At 50.5% G+C, this 24053-nt stretch overlaps 1 protein-coding gene across 2 annotated transcripts in view; it reads left to right on the forward strand.

The window, feature by feature from the left end:
* The first annotated feature begins 618 nt into the window (after window positions 1-618).
* The window catches only part of LOC116944437 (tubby-related protein 3-like), a 44421-nt gene continuing 20986 nt past the window's right edge, over window positions 619-24053 (forward strand). Inside the window, exons 1-5 of one of the 2 annotated variants that reach the window (XM_032958047.2) lie at window positions 619-958; window positions 11978-12032; window positions 14379-14550; window positions 19216-19386; window positions 21511-21644. In XM_032958047.2, coding sequence (XP_032813938.1) covers window positions 903-958; window positions 11978-12032; window positions 14379-14550; window positions 19216-19386; window positions 21511-21644 — 588 coding nt within the window. In that variant the 5' untranslated portion in view covers window positions 619-902. Of the gene's footprint in view, window positions 959-11977; window positions 12033-14378; window positions 14551-19212; window positions 19387-21510; window positions 21645-24053 lie in introns of both variants that reach the window. The other variant, XM_032958046.2, reaches the window with a different exon arrangement.

A 24053-nucleotide genomic window follows, 5' to 3' on the forward strand; every position in this document is an offset into this window, starting at 1 on the left:
ACTACTTTAGCCCACCGGTGTGTTGAAGAGTGAATCCACAACATTTACAGTTTTTGAGTACGACGTTTCGCTGGTAATTACATCCAGCATCATCGGGCAATTCACCAGAATGGTTCTTTGTCAACGTGACACATTTTTTGCTGATTGGCTGTGTAGGGTGGTAGAGGGTTACGACACATTCATAAACAACGCGATCTAACCCCAAAACGTTTATTATAAATGAATGACGCTACATAATCAGAAATCATTAATAATTTCATTCCGATTTATGTTTTATACTCCAACATGTTTATTTGCCAATATTGCTCACACATATAGTGAATTGAAATTTATGCAGTGACATAACCGTCTGAACGACGCCTCGTTGGATGATTCGTGTACTTTAATCGTGCGGATCAACAAGCGGACACTCCCGACCCTCCATTTGGGATGTTCACGTGCACGCGCGCCACGTGTCCACCTGAAATAACAGCGTCCACGTTATTTTGTGAACGCACGGGGTAAGCTGGACGGATTGTACCAACAAGATCCTCAGCCAACGTGGCGGGGGGGGGGAGCATTGGATGGTAGGAAGAGGTGGGGGGGGCGGTGGTTCTTTTTTTTTCCTGCGGTCTCCGTCACCCGCTCTGCTCGTGAGATAATGGTACCGTCCATCAATTGTGCAGCTACGTGAAATTCATTCGGGGGCCAAATTTCTTTTACCGGGGGTGAGACGACGCTGGGCCTCCTGTCCTTTAGAATGCGCCCTCATACGCGAGGAGGACGTGGGTGCAATCTGTGACCGCGCCAAAATGGTTCGCTTCATTCCTTTGGGCACAGCTATTATTTGTGCTTATTTAAATTGAAACAATACGTTCGAGCCAATTGTAATTTTTGAATTCGCGTATTCATTCATCGGGCAAATGGACAGCCTCGGGGCCGGACGCAATCTGGCCTACAGTCGGTGGACCTACAACAGGTAAGCATCGTGCCACACACGCTTGCCCGTGTTGTTACGCTTCGCCCTAGAATCGCCGGCGAATTCATTGAACAATCGCGCGCGCCGTGCGTCCAACGCGCGTTCGCTCGCCGAGCGGCGACGCGAACGCGTGCCTCGCGGGGCACCGCTTGCAGGATTTCGGCACGTGGAGTGTGTCCCCGCGGTGAGATGCTGTTAGATTAAGAGCAAGCGGACGCGTATGGGCGCCTAAATGTGTCTAAACGGTCGTGGCGTGCGTTTCATGATCGTCCGATTCACAGTTGGCGTCAATGAATAGTCGCCAACTTCATAGGCTCGCCACCACCACCATCATCATCACCACCGACAACAAAGATACCCCCTATAGTCTGTATCAGACTGTTGGGACAAGTGCTGTTAGCGAGCACCTATGAAGGCTGGCACGGTACACGAAGGGGGTGGGTGGCAAGCATCACGCCCGGCCGCCTTTGTCTCCCTAGTGGCGATGTTTAACACATCGCACCAGGTACTCATTTGAGGCTGGGTCGTCCTAGATAATCGTCACTCGTGTTGACCGTTCGCGCAGCGCGCTAACCGCTACACTACCGCTCCCCTATACACACGCACCCTGCTGCACGCACGTTCCTTACAAGCACGCACCCTGCAGCACACACGCATCCGGCACACACGCACCCTGCAGCACACACGCATCCGGCACACACGCACCCTGCTGCACTCACGCAGCTGGGTCGACCTAGGGATTAGCCCCAGGACCGATTCATATAATCGTCACTGGTGCCGGTTGGCCGTGAGCGGGAATCGAACCCGGTTCGCCGGGTTTCGTAGCGGACTGGCGCTCTAACCGCTCCTCACCATCCACCACCACCACCACCACCACGATCATCACCACAGAGACACAAAGGTCCCCCGTATAGCCTTAACAGACACGTCTGGGGCAAGTGCCGTTAGCGAGCAGCACCTATGATCATCGTCATCATCACCGCCGCCGCCGCCGCCGTCGTCGTCACCGTCAGAACGTTCACCGCCATCTGTGCGATCCACGAGCGACCACCCCGTGGCTGAGCCCAGTGAAGCGGTGTTTGACGCGGCCCGGCTCACCGGCACCACCACCACCACCACCCCACCACCACCACCTCCACCCCACGGTGTAGATTCGCGGCCGGGCCGCACGGACAGCGACTGAGAAAGCCGCGGTGACGTCAGCCCCGCGAGGTGCAATGCTTTGCACATCGCCGAAGCGAATTCGCAGCAACCACAACGGTCCACCACCACCCCCCTCCCCTCCTTCCTCCGCACTTGAGCGCGTGCGTGCGTGCAGCAGCGTGCGTGTGTGCAGCAGGATGCGTCTATGTAGCAGGGTAGCGTGTGTGTGTGAGTGCAGCATCAGCAGCGTGCGCGTGCAGCTGCGTGCGTGTGTGCACCAGGATACGTCTGTGTAGCAGGGTGCGTGTGTGCCGGGTGCGTGAGTGCAGCAGGGTGCGTGTGTGCAGCAGGATGCGTCTGTGTAGCAGGGTAGCGTGTGTGTGAGTGCAGCAGCAGCGTGCGCTTGGGTGCAGCAGCGTGCGTGGGTGCAGCAGGGTGCGTCTGTGTGGCAGGGTGCGTGTGTGCCGGGTGCGTGAGTGCAGCAGGGTGCGTGTGTGCAGCAGGATGCGTCTGTGTAGCAGGGTAGCGTGTGTGTGAGTGCAGCAGCAGCGTGCGCGTGGGTGCAGCAGCGTGCGTGGGTGCAGCAGGATGCGTCTGTGTGGCAGGGTGCGTGTGTGCCGGGTGCGTGAGTGCAGCAGGGTGCGTGTCTGCCGGATGCGTGTGTGCTGCAGGGTGCGTGCTTGTAAGGAACGTGTGTGCGGCAGGGTGCGTGTGTATAGGGGAGCGGTAGTGTAGCGGTTAGCGCGCTGCGCGAACGGTCAACACGAGTGACGATTATCTAGGACGACCCAGCCTCAAATGAGTACCTGGCGCGGTGTGTAGTAAACGTTGCCAACTAGGGAGACAAAGGCGGCCGGGCGTGGTGCTGGCCACCCACCCCTTCGTGTGCCGTGCTGGCCGTCATAGGTGCTCGCAAACAGCACTTGCCTTAACAGTCTGTTCAGGGCTATACGGGGGATCTTTGTCTTTGTGTTGTGTGCAGCAGGGTGCGTGATCCTGGCCACCCACCCCTTCGTGTGCCGTGCTGGCCGTCATAGGTGCTCGCTAACAGCACTTGTCCCAGAAGTCGGTTAATGCTATGCGGGGGATCTTTGTCTTTGTTACACATATGCATGCCTTGCTGTGTGTGTTACATACACATCGCTGTGTATGTGAGTGGACGGCATGCGAACTTGTAAATGAGACAACTCATCGTGGCGAGATGTTAACTCCCTCGCCTGGTATGTCGGAGGTCGTGGGATTCCAACCCTGATACCTGTTGTATATTTGGAGTTTTCGTGTCTCTCTCTCTCACCCCGTGGTCGCGTGATTTTTTTTCCGGGCCCTCCGGTTTTGCCCTCCACATTTAGAAACACGCGTTTCGAATGTCTGGCTGCTGTACATTTCCACGTGACAAGCCACTTCGTTGAGTTATCATTTGGTAAAGCTCAGAGGGCCTTACCTGGTAAAATAAAACATAGTTTATAGTTTACACCGGGGAAATATGTGTAGGCATTCAGCCTGAGTACATTATTACAAAAAATACGATGGTGATGGCGACTCTCCGACTCGAGGACTGGAATGTACGCAGGCTCTTCAGGAGCTGCTGATGGGGTTTTTGTTGTTGTTGCATAGATCGTTTCATCGTCTGAACATCGCCTCTAATTGCAAAACCACCCAGCAATGCTGCTCCCCCGATCTCGTCAAGTCTCAGAGGCTAAGCAGACTCTGATGAGCCTGGATTGCGCTCGGATGAGCTGCCGTCCAAATGCGTGAATCGGACGACTGCTGTGGAGGCTGCTGGTCGGGGCCGATGATGTCGGCCGAAAGGGAAGAGCAGAATAGTCCAACGTTGTAGCTGTGCTGTGCTCTAACGCAGGGGTTCTTCTCCTTAACCTGGGGGTGCGAGATGATGACACATTTCCTGGGGGTGTGCGAGACATGGGCCAGATTTTGTTTGTTAGGCGGTGAATCATCGAAAGCACAAATTGAGCACGGGCGCGTAAGTACAACTTGCTTTATTTCTATTTAAAGCTTTCGTGACTGCAAGGATTCATCTTCCTTGGTTCTTTCGGCAAAGTCATTCTACGTGATTTTACCGAAAGAACCAAAGAAGATTACTTTATTTCACCAAACCCCTTTGTAGTTATTAACATTATACATTGTTTTACAATTAAGAACCAAAGGGGTGCGAGGCTGCAGCTAAGAACGTCTATGCTTCCCGTCTTCATTAACACCCCCCCACTGACCAGCGAGGTGAAATATGGTCAAATAGTCCCCAACGACCAGCTCGACTGTGGGAAATCCCTCATTCGGCAGTGGATGGCCCCACACACACACAAAAAAAGGCCGTGCGTGTAAAATGTCATGAGGCCTGTGTGTCTCGGGAGACGATTCATTTGCGCCTTGCGTGGTTCCGCTGTGGGGGTTTGCAAGCGCCTAGAATGACTTAGTCCAATTCTTGAGTGGCAATCCTTGCCACAGCAATTGCAAGTGAATTATGGTGACCGAGCCAGAGGTGTTTGTAAAGCGTTTTTAAAAAAAAAAGTATTTTTAAATATTTATATTATCTACGAAGCTCACGCTTGATCTGCCGCTCGGTGTGTCCTTTTCTCCTCGCCTCTCCTGAGGCCTGTAAAATGTAAATATCGTATTATATACATTGCATTCCTTTGGGAAATATTACAAATTGTGGTTTAGATTCCTTTGTTCTGTGTTGTTTTTACTTCGGAATTCGTTTTGCTCGTCCGATTTAAACCCAGGCATATCTTGAAAAAGCGTGGTCATGGAACGAACCCAAGGTGTTATTGGGTTTAAGTGACCAAGACGACTGGAAAATGCACCACCTGCACTCCCCACTGTACCACATTGTTGTGTTTTTATCCGCCCAGCGCTCCGCTCGTTGTTGTGAGCGTTGATCCTCTGCCCTACGTTGTTGCTGGAGGGCGACTGCCTCCAACTGCCCAGTAGCAGCAGCAGCAGCGTCCTTCACGAACCTCCTCCACAGAGGTCGAACTTAACACCTCTGCCGCCAGTCATCGGCAAGTCCACTCAGCTCCAATCCTCACGTAACACGTCAAGCCACCTCTCTTTTTTTTCGCTTGTTCTGTGCCGGTTTAGCCCCCCCCCCCACCCACCCACCTCCCCCTTATTTCCAACAAACAAAAACCGCTTAAGCATATGGTGGTGGCTGGCCTGCCAGAGGCGCTCGCTGGAGGGACTGTGTCCAGACCATTCAAGGATCTGTGAGTTCCTCATGCAATCCGGTCTGGTTACACCCAGGATGGATCGCAGGCAGGGCCGGCCTGAACGCTCCAAGCCGATGTAGGGTGTTCCTGTAAAGGGGCACAAGTTTTGGCAAAAAGCACGGAGAAGGGAGGGCCTCACCGTGGCCGAGAACACCCTGAGCTTCGTATGGAGTGATAAGCCAGGGAGCTGCCACACTGCGTTAAGCAGATACAGTACACATTTAACCCGCACGTACGATGCGCATATCCATCCCCCACACCCTATAAGCCTTAACAGACAGTTGGAGCAAGTGCTGTTAGTGAGCACCTATGAAGGCCGGAACGGCACACGAGGGGATGTGTGGCCAGCACCTCGCCCCGCCGCCTTTGTATCCCTAGCGGCGATGTTTACACACCGCAGCAGGTACTCGTTCGAGGCCGAGTCAACCTAGGTGATGTCCAGGATCGATTCAGATAATCGTCACTGAACGGGAATTGAACTCGGGTAGCTGGGTTCGTAGCACAGCGCGCTAACCGTAGCACCACCGCTCCCCACGATGCGCACACACGGACACCAGCACAGGTTACACTGAACGACGCATTGGCTCGTCCCCATCCGTAGTAGATGGTTACCATGGCGACGGACCGTAGCTATGGGCGGTTACCATGCCAACAACCACTCGTCTCTCTCCCTCCATCTCCGTCCACCCCCCCACCGAGTGAGCATAACGCAACTTATCACCCATTATCGCGGCACAAGCCCACGGCTATCTTCGTCATCGAAATCGCTGCGGATGACAACGGATCGATGATATTCGTCCCACGTGTGTGGAGCTGTGTTAAAAATAAATATTTAAAAAAACCCCGTGCTGGAATGTTCAATTGAATCCATTCAGGCCCTCAGAGTGTGATCAGTTTCTGGAAGTCTTATTGATATAGGCTATGGGGAAAAAAATCACCGGGGATGCTAACGATCTCCATCAGATATCAAAAGCTAAGCAGGCGTTGAGCCCGGGTAAGTCCGAATGAGAATCAGAATCTTTATTTAGACTACTGCAGGAGGCCGAATCCGATGAGCTATGAAGCTCTTTTTTTCCACACAGATGTCCAGTATGGGCGGGGTCGGCGATTTACAGCAACAGCAACAACAATAAACCAGCAAACCACGATGCAAGGCGCTCGGATGGGTAGGCCAACGCGTGTGAACGGGTTGCCACAGGGGCTTGTATGTGGTGGCAGTGCAGCAAACTTCGATGGCTGTTACGCGACTCTGTCACGGCGTCTGCGCTGCCGGCCTTCACGAGTCCTGAGTCACCAGAGACAAGACAACAACGACAAAGTCCACGCAATCAACACATTCTCCTGCGGAGGGAGGAGCTGGTAGGAACGTTGGGTTGCTCGGTCAATGGGCCAGGGTCAACAACGGCGGCACCACCACGTGGTGTATTCCGCACAATATGCCCGACTGTGAGGGCGGGCACAAGCCGGCGTGAGTAGGTTAAACGTTGAGTTTTATAAGGGCACCACGGGGTGACCAGCCCCTCCCCCCCACCCAGCCCCTCCCCACCCTCCCCACCCAGCCCCTCCCCACCCTCCCCACCCAGCCCCTCCCCACCTTCCGCACCCAGCCCCTCCCTCCCCACCCAGCCCCTCCCCACCCTCCCCACCCCACCCAGCCCCACCCCTCCCACCCCACCCAGCCCCTCCCCACTCTCCCCACCCCACCCAGCCCCACCCCTCCCACCCCACCCAGCCCCTCCCCACCCTCCCCACCCCACCCAGCCCCACCCCTCCCACCCCACCCAGCCCCTCCCCACCCTCCCCACCCCACCCAGCCCCACCCCTCCCACCCCACCCAGCCCCTCCCCACCCAGCCCCTCCCCACCCAGCCCCTCCCCACCCTCCCCACCCCCACCCAGCCCCACCCCTCCCATTTTTGTATACACGACGGACGGACGGACACAATAATCCCCTGTGGGCTGGTGGTTTAGTAACCAGGAGGTTCCTACCGGTATGAACTCACAAACCCATCCGCTGTGCTCCTCTCTCCTGGCAGCTTCGCTTTGCCTGCATGAAAGGCATCGAAAGCGAGGGGACGCGGGAGGCACAAAACCGCGCCGTCGATCGATGCCCTCACGTTTTAAATCAATTTCACAAACGCGAAACGATGAATAGGTTCGTCACCCCGGGCTCTCCCAATCCACGTAACGGCTGCGCACCTCCCACACTCTCATCCCACGGGCACCCTTCTTCACACGCGTTGTTTTCACGACGAAGGGGCGGTGGTGGCTGTATGGTGGGTCACCGCGTGAATGTTGCTAAAACTCTCATCCCGTAGGCGTCGTCGATGAAGAGGTGCCATATGTATATACAGGGACTCCTCTACTTACGAACGAGTTAGGTTCGAGAGGTCTGTTCCAGTGACGTGCGGTGAGGTCAATGGCTGGGGAGGCACTGGCTAGTGTCAGAGCCAGATTCACACACTGAGGGGGGGGGGGCGTGGCCTCATGGATTGGGGCGTGGCCTCATTGAGGGGGCGTGTCCTCACTGAGGGGGGCGTGTTAGACACGTCCCCCTCAGTGAGGCAGATGTGATAGCTGCCTCCCCTGGTGCTTTTTCATTGCAGTTTCATGACGAGACCAGCGAGCCTAAATATCTTTATACACATACGTGAAATAAGTTACCTGGAGTATGGAAGGTGAGGACATGAAATGAAGGGGTCTACAAACATTACATTGGTGACATACTGAGATAGTAACAGGCACGCGCTTATCGCCTGCGTTCCATCCAGTTACTGAGGGGTTGCACAATCAGAGGGGAGGCTGAGCTCGTCGCTGCCTCACCTCTCGTCTCTTCCAGTATTTGTAGCGGAGCGCCGCAAATTTGGCGGTTTTGACTATAAAAATTTTTGGAATCGTACAGAAATGATATTTATAACACAGATCAGTGGAAAAATCTTAATATTTATTTTATTTGATTATTCTATTTTTTTACTTTTCGTAACAGCTATTTTCATTGGAGTATGACAGGTGAGGCTGTGCCTCCCCTGCCTCCCCTGACCACACGTCCCTGGTCTGTTCCTAAGTCCAATTTTACTACTGTCGATCCCAAACATGTTGTACGCCATGTATATTAAACACGGGGAGTGGCTTTAAAAATTGTATAATCTACTGTGAATGTAGATGGCACTGGTTCTTCATGTTCTGTAGATGCCACTGGTTCTTCACGTTCGGCAGATGTAGATGCCGCTGGTTCTTCACGTTCTGCAGATGTAGATGCCACCACCACCGCCATCTATTGCGCGGTGGTTGAACAGGCAACTGGACATACGGAGGGGTTTGTTCGTATCTCTGAAAGTCCGTAAGTCGAATATTCGTAAGTAGTGGTGTTCCTGTAGTTGTACTCTACTTCCACGCACCTTGCGCCTGTGACTCGCCACAGTCCCCAACCCGCAATGACCGAGCGTAGTCCAATACGGCCAATCAACCCCCCAACAAACCTTGCACAGTGTGGGGAAGCGGCCCTCATCCAGCAGTGGATAGACTGGGTGTCGGCAACCTGCGGCTTCGGAGCCGCGTGCGGTGTGGCTCTTTAAGGCACTTGCTCCGTGACCGTCACTTATTCAGGACCCACCACAGTCTCGTATTCACCACACAGTGCATGGCGGGGGAGGGGGGGGCTCTTGAAATAATGAGGATTTTTTGTTTGTTAACGGAATTCGTCACAAAACACCCGAAGGTGTCAAAATGTAGCAGCAACAGCAGCGGGAGCAGCAGCGGTGAAATCGCGTGTCCTCGAAACTGGGGGGGCTCGGGTAAGGGTGGCGAAAGGGGTGGGAGGGGGGGGTGGCCCGAGAGAGAGGTTGGTGGGTGAAGCCGGGAGGTTGGTAAACAGATGAACGGCAAAAGGCATTCACTGGGGGGCTCCTTTTGCTTGAGAGGGGCGGGGGGGGGGCATACACAGCCCACGCGTGATGGCCTCGACTGCTGTATGAAGTTGTTCCCCCTTCACCATCAATAACAACGTCGAAGCCCGTCAGTTTCAGCAGCTTACATCTGCTGCGGTTGTGCGTGTGCTGTCAAAATCAATCTGCCCGTTCGCCTGCCCAGAACCCAACTAACCGACCACAACGGGGCACGGGCGTGCAGCCATTTGCATCGGAATCAAAATGTTTGTTTAGACTTTGTGGGGGGGGGCGGGGGTGTGGGGGTGGGGGGAGTAAATCCGATGAGCTGCGAAGCTCGTTTATTGTTCATCTCTCACAGATGTACGATCGGGGCCGGGTTAGCGATTGCGCGGTGCAATAGGTTAACGCGGATCGAACAGCGCTGTGACGAATAGGGCAAAACCGCGACGGATATCGCGGTGGCGGTGATCGGCATCGCTGCAAGTGCAGTCCAGAGGTCGCCCCCTCCCCCACCCCCACCCCGCTTCGATCTTCCGGCACGGCGGCAGTAACAAGAATGGTGAAAGATTCTCAAATCCATCAACCCGAATCAAAACACCCAGCAAGGGCGCGCAAGATGTTAACTACAATCAGCCTCTTTGGTTGAGTCTATCAGCCTGTTTTGGTCTTCAAGTACCGTGTGAGTCGTCAGCTGAAACGTGCGAGATCCATGACCGGCCACGACACTTGGGATCTCATCAGCAGTCACGGTGGCGAGATGTTAACTACCTCGCCTGGTATACAGGAGGTCGTGGCTTCGATCCCGACCCTGAGGCCTGCTGTATATTTGGAGTTTGCGTGTCTCTCTCTCTCCCCGTGGTCGTGTGGATTTTTCTCCGGGTCCTCCGGTTTTCCCCTCCACATTTAGAATAAAAAAATCGCGCCTTTTAGGGTAGTTGGCTGCTGTAAATTCCCACGTGACGATGAGCCACTTCGTTGGGCTATCATTTATTGCCAGGCCGCTTCTGAATAAGAGTCATATATCAATAGACCTCTTTTGCCAGTACCAAAATGTAATAATAGGGTTTTTCCCCTTTTTTCTGGCAACAAAACTGAAACCTTTTTACAAGGATTCATGTCTGGTTAATCATTACTTTGATAGTGCATTGTCTTTGAGCTGTACGCCTTTTGGCGTCATCTGGTCGAGCACCAATTGGGTCGAGGCTCAAAAGAAAGCCGTCCCTTAGTGTGGACCAATCAGTTTAAAGGACAATGCATATATTATCATAGTATGTTTTTTTGTTTGCATTTTGACTGCAGGTATTGTGGTTAATGCAGTAACGTGAATCCTTGTAAAAAGGTTTCAGTTTTGTTGCCAGAAAAAAAGGGGAAAAACCCTATTATTAAGAGTCTCTGACTTGGTAAAATTATTTATTGGTCCAGCACAGTTGAGTGATCGGCAGGGATACATTGTGAGTCCAAACCTTTTCCAAGACGTCTTGGCTTGTATGGAAGAATCGGCCAAATTCCATCTTCAAGGGGCTCTCTCTAGCGGGAGTCTTTCTGCCAGCAGTGAGGTGAGCAGGCAATTGCAGGGCTGCGCTTTTACATTTGCTTTTACCTTTCCAAAGAGCAGATGGATATGTGTCTTGTCATTGTAGCTGGCTTGCCAGGAGAATGCAGGACAGCAAATTGCGGACTAATATAATGTGGTTTTTTTGTGGGATCGAGTGTTGTCCCCTCGCACGCTTCGGTGTGGTTTCCTCCCACGTGTGTACAAACCATCTTCATATATATAGACGACTGCAGATGTTGGGCAATCGCTGGTGGCGCCGGCTGACCGCCTTCCCTGCTGCCGTTCAACCTTTGTGTCTGTGGCTCCTCGGCGATTGTGAGAGCAGAATCATCAGAATATTTATTTATACCGGAGGTATCCGATGAGCTATACAGCTTTCGTCCCCCCCCCCACCCCACATGTCCAGTCGGAGGCATTTTGCACGTACGACAACGGGATATACAGCACCTCCGATTAGCATGGTTGGCCCCGTAACAGTGCGTAAGAAGTTCAACATACGGTAACATAAATGTCGTTGCCCAGCTGACGATTTGTCGTGTGGCGTGCCGGGAAGGGGGGGGGGGAGAGTTTGACAAGAGACGGAGGAGTGAGGCTATTGTCGAGTTTAGAGGAAGACGGAGAGAGATATAAATGGAGTGATGTGGACGGAGATGGAAGCGTTGAGTCGTCTTATTAGAGAAGCTGTGATATTGAAAATAAATGCAGTTAATCAGCCGTTTAGTTATATTTATTAGCAGGTCTTTACACAGACTTAAGAATATTTATGGGTTTCTGCACGTTTAATTATTTTCACTGATTGCAAGCCTTGGTTGTATTTAAAGTCGTGATTCGTGTACAAGTGCGAATTCAAACGTCATTAATTTCAACAAACGTTACTTTCATTCGTAATTTACTAAATTTGACATGCGTGCGCCTGTGCACGTGTGTGTGTGTGTGCACGTGTGTGTGTGTGTACGTGTGTGTGTGTACGTGTGTGTGTGCATGTGTGTGTACGTGTGTGTGTACGTGTGTGTGTGTACGTGTGTGTGTGCATGTGTGTGTACGTGTGTGTGTGTGTGTGCGCATGTGTGTGTACGTGTGTGTGTGCACGTGTGTGTGTGCGCATGTGTGTGTACATGTGTGTGTACTGTGTGTGTGCGTGTGTGCGCGTGCACGTGTGTGTGTGTGTGTACGTGTGCTTGTGTGTGTGTGTACGTGTGTGTGTGCAGCGTCATAGACGACGACAGTACCACCAGTGTACAATCACAGCGTCTCGACAAGAAGGTAAGGTTCACATCAGCAACAGTAGCAGCAGCAACGTCATCGCCCGTGATCGATCCACTGCTGGATGCACGCCTCCCAAAGCCATCAACTATCGCGCGGAATCCCGCAAAGCTACGATCCATAATATCGAACACCTTGCACACGAGCTGTTATCATCGCTCCATCTTCAAGCGGTCGTTGGGAATTCCACTGTTTAAAATCAGTCGGGAATCACTTTGGCATCCGGCCACATCCAATTCGTATTCTTGGTTCTTTGGGTAAAGCCCCCTCTGTTCTCTCTGCCTGATGAAGACCGCTTGTGTTGCGATCGAAACGTCGTGGGTTTTTTGCTTTTATTATTTTTAATTTAATTATATTTTATTATATTTTATTTTATATCTTCGTGACTTTACCGAAAGAACGAAGAACATGAACTCCTGCAGTCACGAAAATTTTAAGTCAAATTTTTACACATCCAATTCGCTTTATTTACGAGCTCATCAAACTGTAAGAGGCGTATAGGGTACAAAAAAATATCAATCTTATACTTTATTTAATTTGCAACAACCCCGAACGAGAAATGTGCCCTCCGGGGTTCTGGAGAACACCAGGAGAAGATTCCAGGCACGCGTTGACAACGATGGCGAACAAGTGGAGACTCTTTGACTTTTTGAAGCGATGAACATTACATTTGTTTTCATATTACAGTGTATTATCCGTTCTTCTACATTAAAAACGATAGTCCCATGTAAGTGTTAACATTGTTTTGAAGCACCCTGTATTGGTCGCGAAAGTCTACGTGTTAAACTAAAATAATCTCTGACCTCCCGCAAATCACGTGATTTGTGTGGCCACGCCCACTCGGAATCCCTCCCCCTGCGAAAACAGACGCTGCTCCGTGCGGCTCAAATCTCCCTCTCTCGCCTCTCCTCTCACAGTCACCCTCTCATCCATGACATCTTGGCACGGCCATGCTTTCTCGCCATGGTGGTGAGATGTTAACTACCTCGCCTGGTATCCAGGATGTCGTGGGTTCGAGTTTGCGTGTCTCTCCGGTTTCTCCCTCCGCATTCGGAAACACGCATTTAGAGTATTTGGCTGATATAAATTACCACGTGATGAGTCACTTCGTTGAGCTATTATTTGTGGCCAGGTCGCTTCTGAAAAAGAGCTCATATATATAGCTCAGTGGGCCTTACCTGGTAAAATAAATTTTAAAAATAATTTATCCCCTCCTGTGCAGCGCTCCTTCTTTCTTCTCCCTGCCGCTCATCTTGAGCCGTGCCCTCTTCGTTCGCATCCTTTCCCTCAACGAAGTGGCGGCTTATCATCATCATCATCACGTGGAAGATAGAGCCGCCAAATACTCTAAACGCCTGATGTCGATTCTAAATTTGGAGGGGAAAAACCGGAGGACCCGGAGAAAAATTCACGCGATCACAGGAAGAAAGAGAGACACGGCCAACTCCAAATATATGCAGCAGGCGTCGGGGTCGGGATCGAACTCACATTTCAATTCACGTGTGTGTACTGGCCTTCATAGGTGCTGCTCACTAACAGCACTTGCCTCGCAACAGTCTGATGAAGGCTACACCGGGGGATATGTATCTTTGTGTTTGTACCGGCATTCGTGGGTGCTACTCGCTAACAGCACTTAGCCCCATACTCTTTGGTTCTATTGGGTAAAGTCACGTAGGTAAAAAATAACAAAAATCACGACGTTTCGGCCACAACACAAGCGGCCTTCATCAGGTGAAGGGACGAGACTGTCTGGAGGACAGCGCTGGAGTGAAAAAAGCCACGCTCAGATCACGACCTTTAAGCTGTGTGAGAAGAAACAAAGCGCCTTGACAAAGGAATTAGCATAGAATTTAGCATTGAAATGGCTGAGTGGTTAGCTTGTGACAGTCACAGAAATGGCTATATTAAAGTTAAAGCATACACATCCGCAAAGGCACCCCTTGACAAAAGGAAGCTAATCACTCAGCCATTTCAATGCTAAATTCTATGCTAATTCCTTTGTCAAGGCGCTTTGTTTCTTCTCACACAGCTTAATGGTCGTGATCTGAGCGTGGCTTTTTTCACTCCAGCGCTGTCCTCCAGACAGTCTCGTCCCTTCACCTGATGAAGGCCGCTTGTGTTGTGGCCCGAAACGTCGTGATTTTTGTTATTTTATTTTTTGTCACCTACGTGACTTTACCCAATAGAACCAAAGAGTATATGGATCCTTGCAGTCACGAAAGCTTTAAATCTAGAAGCACTTAGCCCCCGCATCAGCCTCATGAAGGCTACACGGGGGGTGTGTGGTGGTGGTGGTGGTGGTTGGTTGGTTGGGATCTTCGCCTTGCCCTCGTGTCCCGTGTGCAGCGCGCTCTGCTAGAGCATGCCCAGCGCAGGCGTCGCCACGACATGGTCACAGTGCAATCGACCGCCGACGCAAAGGCACCCGGCGGGAGCCGCGGCGTTGCGAGGGGCGCCCGCAAGCCGCAGCGGGCCGAGGAGCAGGCGCCGCTCGTCGACATCGTGAGCCAGCCGGCCGGTACGGCGGCGATTTGCCCTTCGTGTGTGTGTCTGTGTGTGTGTGTATGTGTGTGTATGTGTGTCTGTGTGTGTGTCTGTGTGTGTGTGTCTGTGTGTGTGTATGTGTGTGTGTGTGTCTGTGTGTGCGTGTCTGTGTGTGTATGTGCGTGTGTGTATGTGTGTGTCTGTGTGTGTGTCTGTGTGTGTGTGTCTGTGTGCGTGTCTGTTTGTATGTATGTGCGTGTGTGTCTGTCTGTGTGTGTGTGTCTGTGTGTATGTATGTGCGTGTGTCTGACTGTGTGTGTCTGTGTGTGTGTCTGTGTGTGTTTGTATGTGCGTGTGTCTGTGTGTGTGTCTGTGTGTGCGTGTATGTGCGTGTGTGTGTCTATGTGTGTGTGTCTGTGTGTGTATGTATGTGTGTGTATGTGTGTGTCTGTGTGTGTATGTGTCTGTGTGCGTGTCTGTTTGTGTGTGTATGTGCGTGTGTCTGTGTGTGTGTGTCTGTGTGTGTATGTGCATGTGTCTGTGCGTGTGTATGTGTGTGTATGTATGTGCGTGTGTGTGTCTGTCTGTGTGTGTGTGTCTGTGTCACTGTGTATGTGTGTGGTGGGGAGCGATAGTGTAGCGGTTAGCGTGCTGCACTATGAACCTGGCGACCCGGGTTCGATTCCCGCTCACGGCCAACACCAGTGACGATTATCTGAACCGGTACCCGGGCCTTCTCTAGGTCGACTCAGCCTCAAATGAGTTCCTGGTGCGGTGTGTAAACATTGCCACGAGGGAGACAAAGGCGGTCGGGCGTGGTGCTAGCCACCCACCCCCTCGTGTACCGTTCCAGCCTTAATAGGTGCTCGCTAACAGCACTTGCCCAATACAGTCTGTTAAGGCTATACGGGGGATCTTTGTCTTTGTTTTGTGTGCAGGGACTCCTCTACTTACGAACGAGTTATGTTCCTAGAGGTCTGTTCGTAAGTCGATTTGTTCGTAATTCCCAGCTTTACTCCTGTCGATTTCACACGTGCTGTACGGCGTGTGCACTAAACGCGCAAGCCACAGCAGTGTGATTGTGGCCATGGAACCCGAACTATGGACCCGTGTATAGCGGACCCACTATAGCCTGCTCTCCTTCAACGGAGGAGGAGGAGGAGAAATAGCCAATCCACACGAACTCTCTCTCTCTCTCTTTTATGTATGTTGAACTTCTTTCGCACCGTACATAGCCAACCGTGCTATGACATGAAGGGGGGGTGGAGAGAAGGGGGGTAGGGGGACAACTGCTCTGCATCACGTGATGCCGACAACACAGGTGTAATAAAGATGGGTGCGGAGGAAGTACGCCTCAGTCCATCGATGGCATCCACATTGGAACCCCTCTTGGCGACGGTCATTGGTTCCACGAAACCGGTCGTTAAGTGATTTGGTCGTTAAGCGACTTTAGGAGACTAGCTTTCTTTGCCCGTCCAAGGACGGGTGTACACTGCAGTAAATCCACCCACTCATGAATATTAATGAGCGGGGGGTGGGCCTCATGTAGAGTGACGTCACGCGGGGGGGGGGGTGGGCCAATGTGGGGGTACGTCACGCGCAGGACGGACAGACATTTCTGGGTGATTGGGTAATACACGTTAAAGGCTTCATTCGTTCCGATAGCATCGAAAGTTACCCCTTTTACACCTCAAAAAGTACTTTATGATATTTAAACAATGGATATTAATAAATAAAGATACTAACAACATTCTAAATACATAATATTAAAAGAAACATGGTTAATCAAAGCGTTAATTAATATTTCCCGTACCTACAACAGCCCATTGTTAACAGGGGAATGGTCAGTAAGCGAACACATTGGGCTCTATGGTAGCACTACACTTCTATACACTACACTATACACTACACTATACTACTATACACTACACTATACACTACTATACACTACACTACTATAACTACACTATACACTACTATACACTACACTATACTACTCTACACTACACTATACACTACACTATACTACTATACACTACACTATACACTACTATAACTACACTACTATAACTACACTATACACTACACTACTATACACTACACTACTATACACTACACTACTATACACTACTATACACTACACTACTATACACTACATTATACACTACACTACTATACACTACACTATACACTACACTACTATAACTACACTATACACTACGCACTACACTACTATACACTACACTACTATAACTACACTATACACAACACTACTATACAATACACTACTATACACTACTATACACTACACTACTATACACTACACTACTATACACTACTATACACTACACTACTATACACTACACTATACACTACGCTATACACTACACTATTATACACTACACTACTATATACTACACTATACACTACTATACACTACACTACTATATACTACACTACTATACACTACACTACTATACACTACACTATACACTACTATACACTACTATACACTACACTACTATACACTACTATACACTACACTATACACTACTATACACTACTATACACTACACTACTATACACTACTATACACTACACTATACACTACTATACACTACTATACACTACACTACTATACACTACTATACACTACACTACTATACACTACTATACACTACACTATACACTACACTATACACTACTATACACTACACTATACACTACTATACACTACACTACTATAACTACACTATACTACTATACACTACACTATACACTACTATACACTACACTATACACTACTATACACTACACTATACACTACTATACACGACACTACTATACACTACACTATACACTACTATACACTACACTATACACTACTATACACTACACTATACACTACTATACACGACACTACTATACACTACACTATACACTACTATGCACTACACTATACACTACTATACACTACACTATCCACAACACATTTGGCTCTATGGAGGCCCGTCGTTAAGCGACTTAGTCGTTAACAGGGGTGGTCGTCAAGAGGGCTTCTAATGTATTGGCGTACGAATGCCTCCCACACGTGACCGCTCCCAGCGCTCCTCTCGTCTCCGTTAAACTCACTCCGTCTCTTCAACACAGAGAGGGGTTGGGGGGCACGTGGTCATCGACAGATACGCATGGCAACCGTGGAGCGCGCCACGGCCTTTTGCTGCGCTGTTGTGCTTCTGGCGTCATGACACCGGTGACAGGGAAGCCCGCGCCTATCGAAGCACCGCGGTCTCGGATTATCGATAGAATGTCTCAACTCCACAACTTGACGGCTGTGATCAAGGTCCTTGAGAGCGCCATACTCAGCCACTGTCAGAAGTAGCAGCATCACGGTGGGGGGAGGGGGAGGCAGTGGTCGCTACACTGATGCAGATCGCGTGCAGATCCCGTGTTAGGACCCAGATCCCCATCCGTCCGAAAACCGTCAATACACGTGTTCCCTCATTATTCGCGAACTTGCTCTCCGCGGTTTTGGCTATCCGCGAATCGCATCCGAAACTCTACACGACCACTGCATCGAGAGGAAGAGAGAGGAGAGAGACAAGGGGAGTGATGAGACGTAAAGTTACGAGAGAGAGAGAGAGAGAGAATGCGATGAGATAAAGTGATGAGAGAGGATGTGATGAGGTCAGTGCTGAGAGATAAAGTAATGAGATAAAGTGATGCGAGATAGAGCTTATTTACGTATTTATTTAAGGTAATTCATGAAAAAGATGGGTTTTCGGAGTAAAATATGATTAACCGCGAAATTTGCTCTTCACGAGCATCTCCGGAACGTGTCCCTCGTCGCGAATAATGAGGGAAATCGCAGAACTCTGCCCCCTTTCTTGGTGACTGAGACATTGGCAGATTACAACGGCGGCGATCTGATGAGAATGAGATTCCTCCAGATGAGACCCGATTTCCTTATGGAGGGTCAAGACGAAGCTCTGAATGCAAGAGCAGAGAGAGAGAGAGTCCGTCTCGCCGAGTACTACCTTAACCTTTATTGCAGCCTTGCACCCCTTTGGTTATCAATCGTAAAGAAAATGAATAACGTTGATAAATACATCGGGGTTAACTTACTTGCCCCGCGCTTGATTTGTGTTTTCCATGATTTACCTTGAAAATAAATGTGGCCATGTCTCGCACCCCGCAGAAAGGGCATCTCGCGCCCCCAATGTTAATAAGAACCACTGTTTATAGCTGAATCTCACCACAGCGTCTGCGAACACGTGGACCCGTATTAAAAACATCGCAATGCTCGTGCCGATGAGAGGATTTGCACACGCGCGAGCGTGTAGCGATAGCGCGGTGGTTAGCGCGCTGCGATACGTGCCCGACAACCCGAGTTCGAATCCCGCTCACGACTAACGCCAGAGACGATTATAATTATCCGACCCACTTATGGGCCTCTCCTCGGTTCGACCCAGCCTCAAATGAGTGCCTGGTGCAGTGGTTGTAAACATCGCCACTACAGAGGGAGACAAAAGCGGCTGGGCGTGGTGCTGGCCGCCCATTACCCTCTCGTGTGCCCGTGCGGGCCTTCGTCATAGGTGCCACTCGCTAACACGGCACTTGCCCCCCCCCCCCAAAAAAATAAAAAAAAATCTGTCGAGGCTACACGGGGGATCTTTTGTCTGTGCGGGGAGGGTAGCAGGAGGCATCCCCCCGTGTGGAGAGGAGGCGGCGGCGCCACTGACCAGCCGCGTGCAGGTGCTGACCTTGCGGGAGTGCCCGGCGCTGGGATCGGTCCTGGAGCCCGGCTCACAGAGCGACGTGCGCTCCCCTCATCACAACCCGGAGCTGCGAGACGCCCTCGCACATCGCGGTGCGGTTGGCTGCAGAAAATCCGGGCACCCCCCCTCCCCACACCTCCCACACCCCCCCCCCCCCACACCTCACCCACCTCGCCCATCACCTTCCGTAGCGGCTTAGCTATCAAGTGTGCAGGCGGTGCAACCTGCACTGGGAATACCGAGTAGGCTAGGGCAGGGGTCGGCAACCGAAACAGCAAGAAGAGTATTTTTTTTATATATATTCGGTCAAACCCACCACCCCCCCCACAATATTTCAAGAGCCGCGATTTACTGTGGTGGTGAATACGAGATGACGCTGGCCCTTAATAAATACCGTCGTGAAACAGTCCTGAATGAGCCACGTGCGGCTCACGGTGAACTGGACTCCCACGGTAAACTGGACTTCTATGGTGAACTGGACTTCCATGGTGAACTGGACTCCCAAGGTAAAATGGACTCCCATGGTGAACTGGACTCCCACGGTAAACTGGACTTCCATGGTGAACTGGACTCCCACGGTAAACTGGACTTCCATGGTGAACTGGACTTCCAAGGTAAAATGGACTCCCATGGTAAACTGGACTTCCATTGTAAACTGGACTCCCATGGTAAACTGGACTCCCACGGTAAACTGGACTCCCATGGTAAACTGGACTCCCAAGGTAAAATGGACTCCCACGGTGAACTGGACTCCCACAGTAAAATGGACTCCCATGGTAAACTGGACTCCCATGGTAAACTGTACTCCCACGGTAAACTGGACTTTCATGGTGAACTGGACTCCCATGGTAAACTGGACTCCCACGGTGAACTGGACTCTCACGGTAAACTGGACTCCCACGGTAAACTGGACTCCCATGGTAAACTGGGCTTCTATGGTGAACTGGACTCCCAAGGTAAAATGGACTCCCAAGGTAAACTGGACTCCCACGGTCCCACGGTGAACTGGACTCCCACGGTAAACTGGACTTCTATGGTGAACTGGACTTCCATGGTGAACTGGACTCCCAAGGTAAAATGGACTCCCATGGTGAACTGGACTCCCACGCTAAACTGGACTTCCATGGTAAACTGGACTCCCATGGTAAACTGGACTCCCATGGTAAACTGGACTCCCATGGTAAACTGGACTTCCATGGTAAACTGGACTCCCACGGTAAACTGGACTCCCACGGTGAACTGGACTCCCATGGTAAACTGGACTCCCACGTTAAACTGGACTTCCACGGTAAACTGGACTTCCATGGTGAACTGGACTCCCACAGCAAACTGGACTCCCACGGTAAACTGGACTTCCATGGTCAGGGGTCGGCAACCAAAACAACAAGAGGAGACATTTTTCGTTCGAATTTCCAGAGCCCCGCTGCACCTCCTCAAAGAGCCACCAAACGCGGCTCCGCAGCTGCAGGTTGCCGACCCCCTGGGCTAGGGGATGGAGGAATTGGACAGGTGGCTCCAATTTTATTCCTTGCGCCAGCCCAGTAATTGTGGAACGTTGGGCCAACTTGAGGGCAATGTTTCCCACCGTATGCCAACGTTGCCATGTTTTGCGTGGGATGGCCTGGGTTCCGCCACTGACCTGTCACACAACAATCCAATCAGTTGTCACGGTTCGGGTCGTGATTTCATTTGGAGGTTTCGATCCTTATTGAGGTTCCGATCCTTACGCATCAATTTTTTTCCCGTGCCCTCTCATTAAGTAACCCGCTCTTGTGTGGCCGATTCGACTGCAGGTCTTGCACAAAGATAGGCGCATGTCCAACACCCCATAGGCCGAGGGATTAAAAACGATTATATTATTTTGGAAACATGGCAGTTAATGTTTAAACTTTATCATGACCGACATTGCTTGGGGAGGCCGTTGTGCAGCCGTGGATGGGCGCAAGGGGTGTCAATAGTTTCGTTATAATAATAAATAAGAAGAATATAACAATTGTTCTCGATTGACATTTACACCAAAAGCAAAGATTGTTTAATCAGGACAGCCACACGTCAGCGTTCACCCGATTCTCTGGGATGAATGGTGGTGGTGAATCTTTGACCCGCCTGGCACAAGCCGCCGTGGTGACATCACCGAATGGCGGCTGTTTGTTTGTTGTTGTCGTTGTTGTCGTCGAACCTTTGACCGCGCACGCTTGCACGTGCACGGCGAGCAGGCCTGACGGGGAGCATGAGTTTCGAGGAGGGCCAGGAGGGCTTCGAGGAGGGCAGCGCCGACGATCCGGCCGAGAGTCTCCTCGCCCTGCCGACGTCGTCCCACGCGCACGGAGGGGTCGCGCGCGACGGCAAGGCGCGTTGCTGGCGGTAACCGCGCGGCCACACGTGGCCACCGCCCCCGGTCGCCGCGTTAGCTGAAGGAATCCCCCCCCCCCTTTTCCCAGCCCACGCCACCACCGCCCCCCCCCCCCCACCCTGATGATAACGCGCCAACAAACGGTGATCGCAATTGACGTGAACGAAAATAAGTAAATTCAGATACAGGTAATTTTTTCTGGGTTAGATCGCGTAAATATACAAATGTGTCGTTAAACCCCGCCACCACCCGACACAGCCAACTAGTAAGGGTTGTCACGTAAATGTAACGTGCCAATTCGTTACTAGTACAGCACACCGATGTGTTGGAGAGCAAAGCCACAACATTTACAATTGTGGCTGTACTCGCAACGAATTGGCATGTTCTGTTCACGTGACAATCCTTACTAATTGGCTGTGTCGGGTGGTGGTGGTGGGTTGAATGACAAAAATATATTTATGCAATCTAACCCCAAAAAACTGTATCATGGATGATATTGGTCGTGAAAGCCTACTACGTGATAAACTAAGTCAATTAATGTAAAAGTCTGAGGTGATTTGGTGCTCAAATGAGTTTCGACAGCCGATAGTCCAGTCGGGGCGTCGGGTCAGAATGTTACAACAATAAACGGTACAAAAGAAGAACACGATAGGAGTGCAAAGTGTAGGAAAGGTAAACAAATTACTGTAAAATATATACAAGTAAAACCAAACTATTGTTTTTCTTACCAGGTCAAGGCCCACTGAGCTTTTAGCTTCTTTTTCAGAAGTGACCTGGCCACAAATGATAGCTCAACAAAGCGGCTTACTATCACGTGGAAATTTATAGCAGCCAAACTACTCTTGGGGTGAGGGGGTAGGTGGAGGTGAGGAGGGGGGCCCAGGATGTGTGTATGAATGTTGTTGAACTTTTTTTGCATCGTACTTAGCCAACCGTACTAATCGGAGGTGCGAGGGAAGGACAACAAACTAAACACAAAAAGCAGTTCTCAAGAAAGAGTATTCAATCTATATTATTTGGGTCTTTCGGTAAAGTCACGTAGATAGGTTCAAAGAAAATAACAAAATAACTCTTTGTTTAACAAAGTTCCTGTGCCTGACACCATTGCAATCATTAAAGAGTTGGTCCAACAAGGACTGAATGCTGATTTACTGGCCCTGGTGATACACTGCCTCACCAACACTTACTTCACCTGAAATGGAACATTCTACAAATAAGTTGAAGGTACCTCAATGGGTTCTCCCTTATCTCCAGTTGTAGCCAATGTTTTCACGGAAAATTTTGAGACAGATGCCATCCAGGCATCCACTCTACGTCCGTCCTTGTGGAAGAGGTACGTAGATGACACGTTCATCATCTGGCCACATGGCCGACCAGCTCTGAACCAATTCTTGAACCACATCATTTACATACACCCAGCCATCAAATTCACCATGGAGGTGGAAAAGGATGGCAAGCTACCATTCTTGGATGTTTTAATCGAAAAGAGACCAGATGGCTCAATGGGACACTCTGTCTACAGGAAAGCCACCCATACGGATGCCTTCCCTAAAACCTGACTCCCACCACCATTCATCCCAGAAGAATTCCCTCATCAAAGCTCTACACCATGGAGTGCGATATATTTTTGACCATCATCACGTAGCCAGTGAACTGGAACACGTACACCAAGCTCTCAAGATGAATGGATATTCAGACTACACAATCCGTAAAGCTATCACCCCAACCAGTGAGAAAGAACCATCTGAGGACCCAATCAAAACCATCACCTTGCCATACATAGCCGAGGTCACCAAAAAGATTTCCAAAATAATGAACAAACACAAGATCCAGGTTCGATTTAACACAGTACATAAAATTCGTGATCTGATCCCATCTGTAAAGGATGTGATCCCTGACATGCAATACCCCGGCGTCTCCAAACTAAGCTGTGTTTGCGGCAGTAGTTACATTGGGGAAACTAAGCGACATGTCTCGGACCGTGTTCGTGAACATGAGGCAGATCTGAAACACGGAAGGACCATTACCTCGGCCGTGGCTGATCATTGTTTGAATGCGGTGGGCTCACACGAAATAGATTTCTCTAAGACAAAGGCACTTTGCAAACCCACTGGCTATCAACAAAGATTCGTTCATGAAGCCATCCATATATATAGACACAAACACAATTTCAACCGAGAAGATGGGTACAAACTGAGTAATCATTTGAAGGACGTTATTAACCAGTTTTAAGTCATAACTGGCTGTGATGTTCCCAGCCTACCACCTTCCGATGTTAGTTGTTATTTTCGGCTCTCTGATTTTTTTACATTAACAGATTAAATTTCTCACTAACACAGCTACCTCGCGCGCCATCTTCGAGGCTGCTGCTTCACGATCTTCCATTAACATGCTAATCTCTCACAT

This window comes from Petromyzon marinus, chromosome 21, assembly GCF_048934315.1.
Source record: "Petromyzon marinus isolate PM22_M1 ecotype Great Lakes invasive population chromosome 21, UKy_Petmar_22M1.pri1.0, whole genome shotgun sequence".
Classification (NCBI taxonomy): Eukaryota; Metazoa; Chordata; class Hyperoartia; order Petromyzontiformes; family Petromyzontidae; genus Petromyzon; species Petromyzon marinus.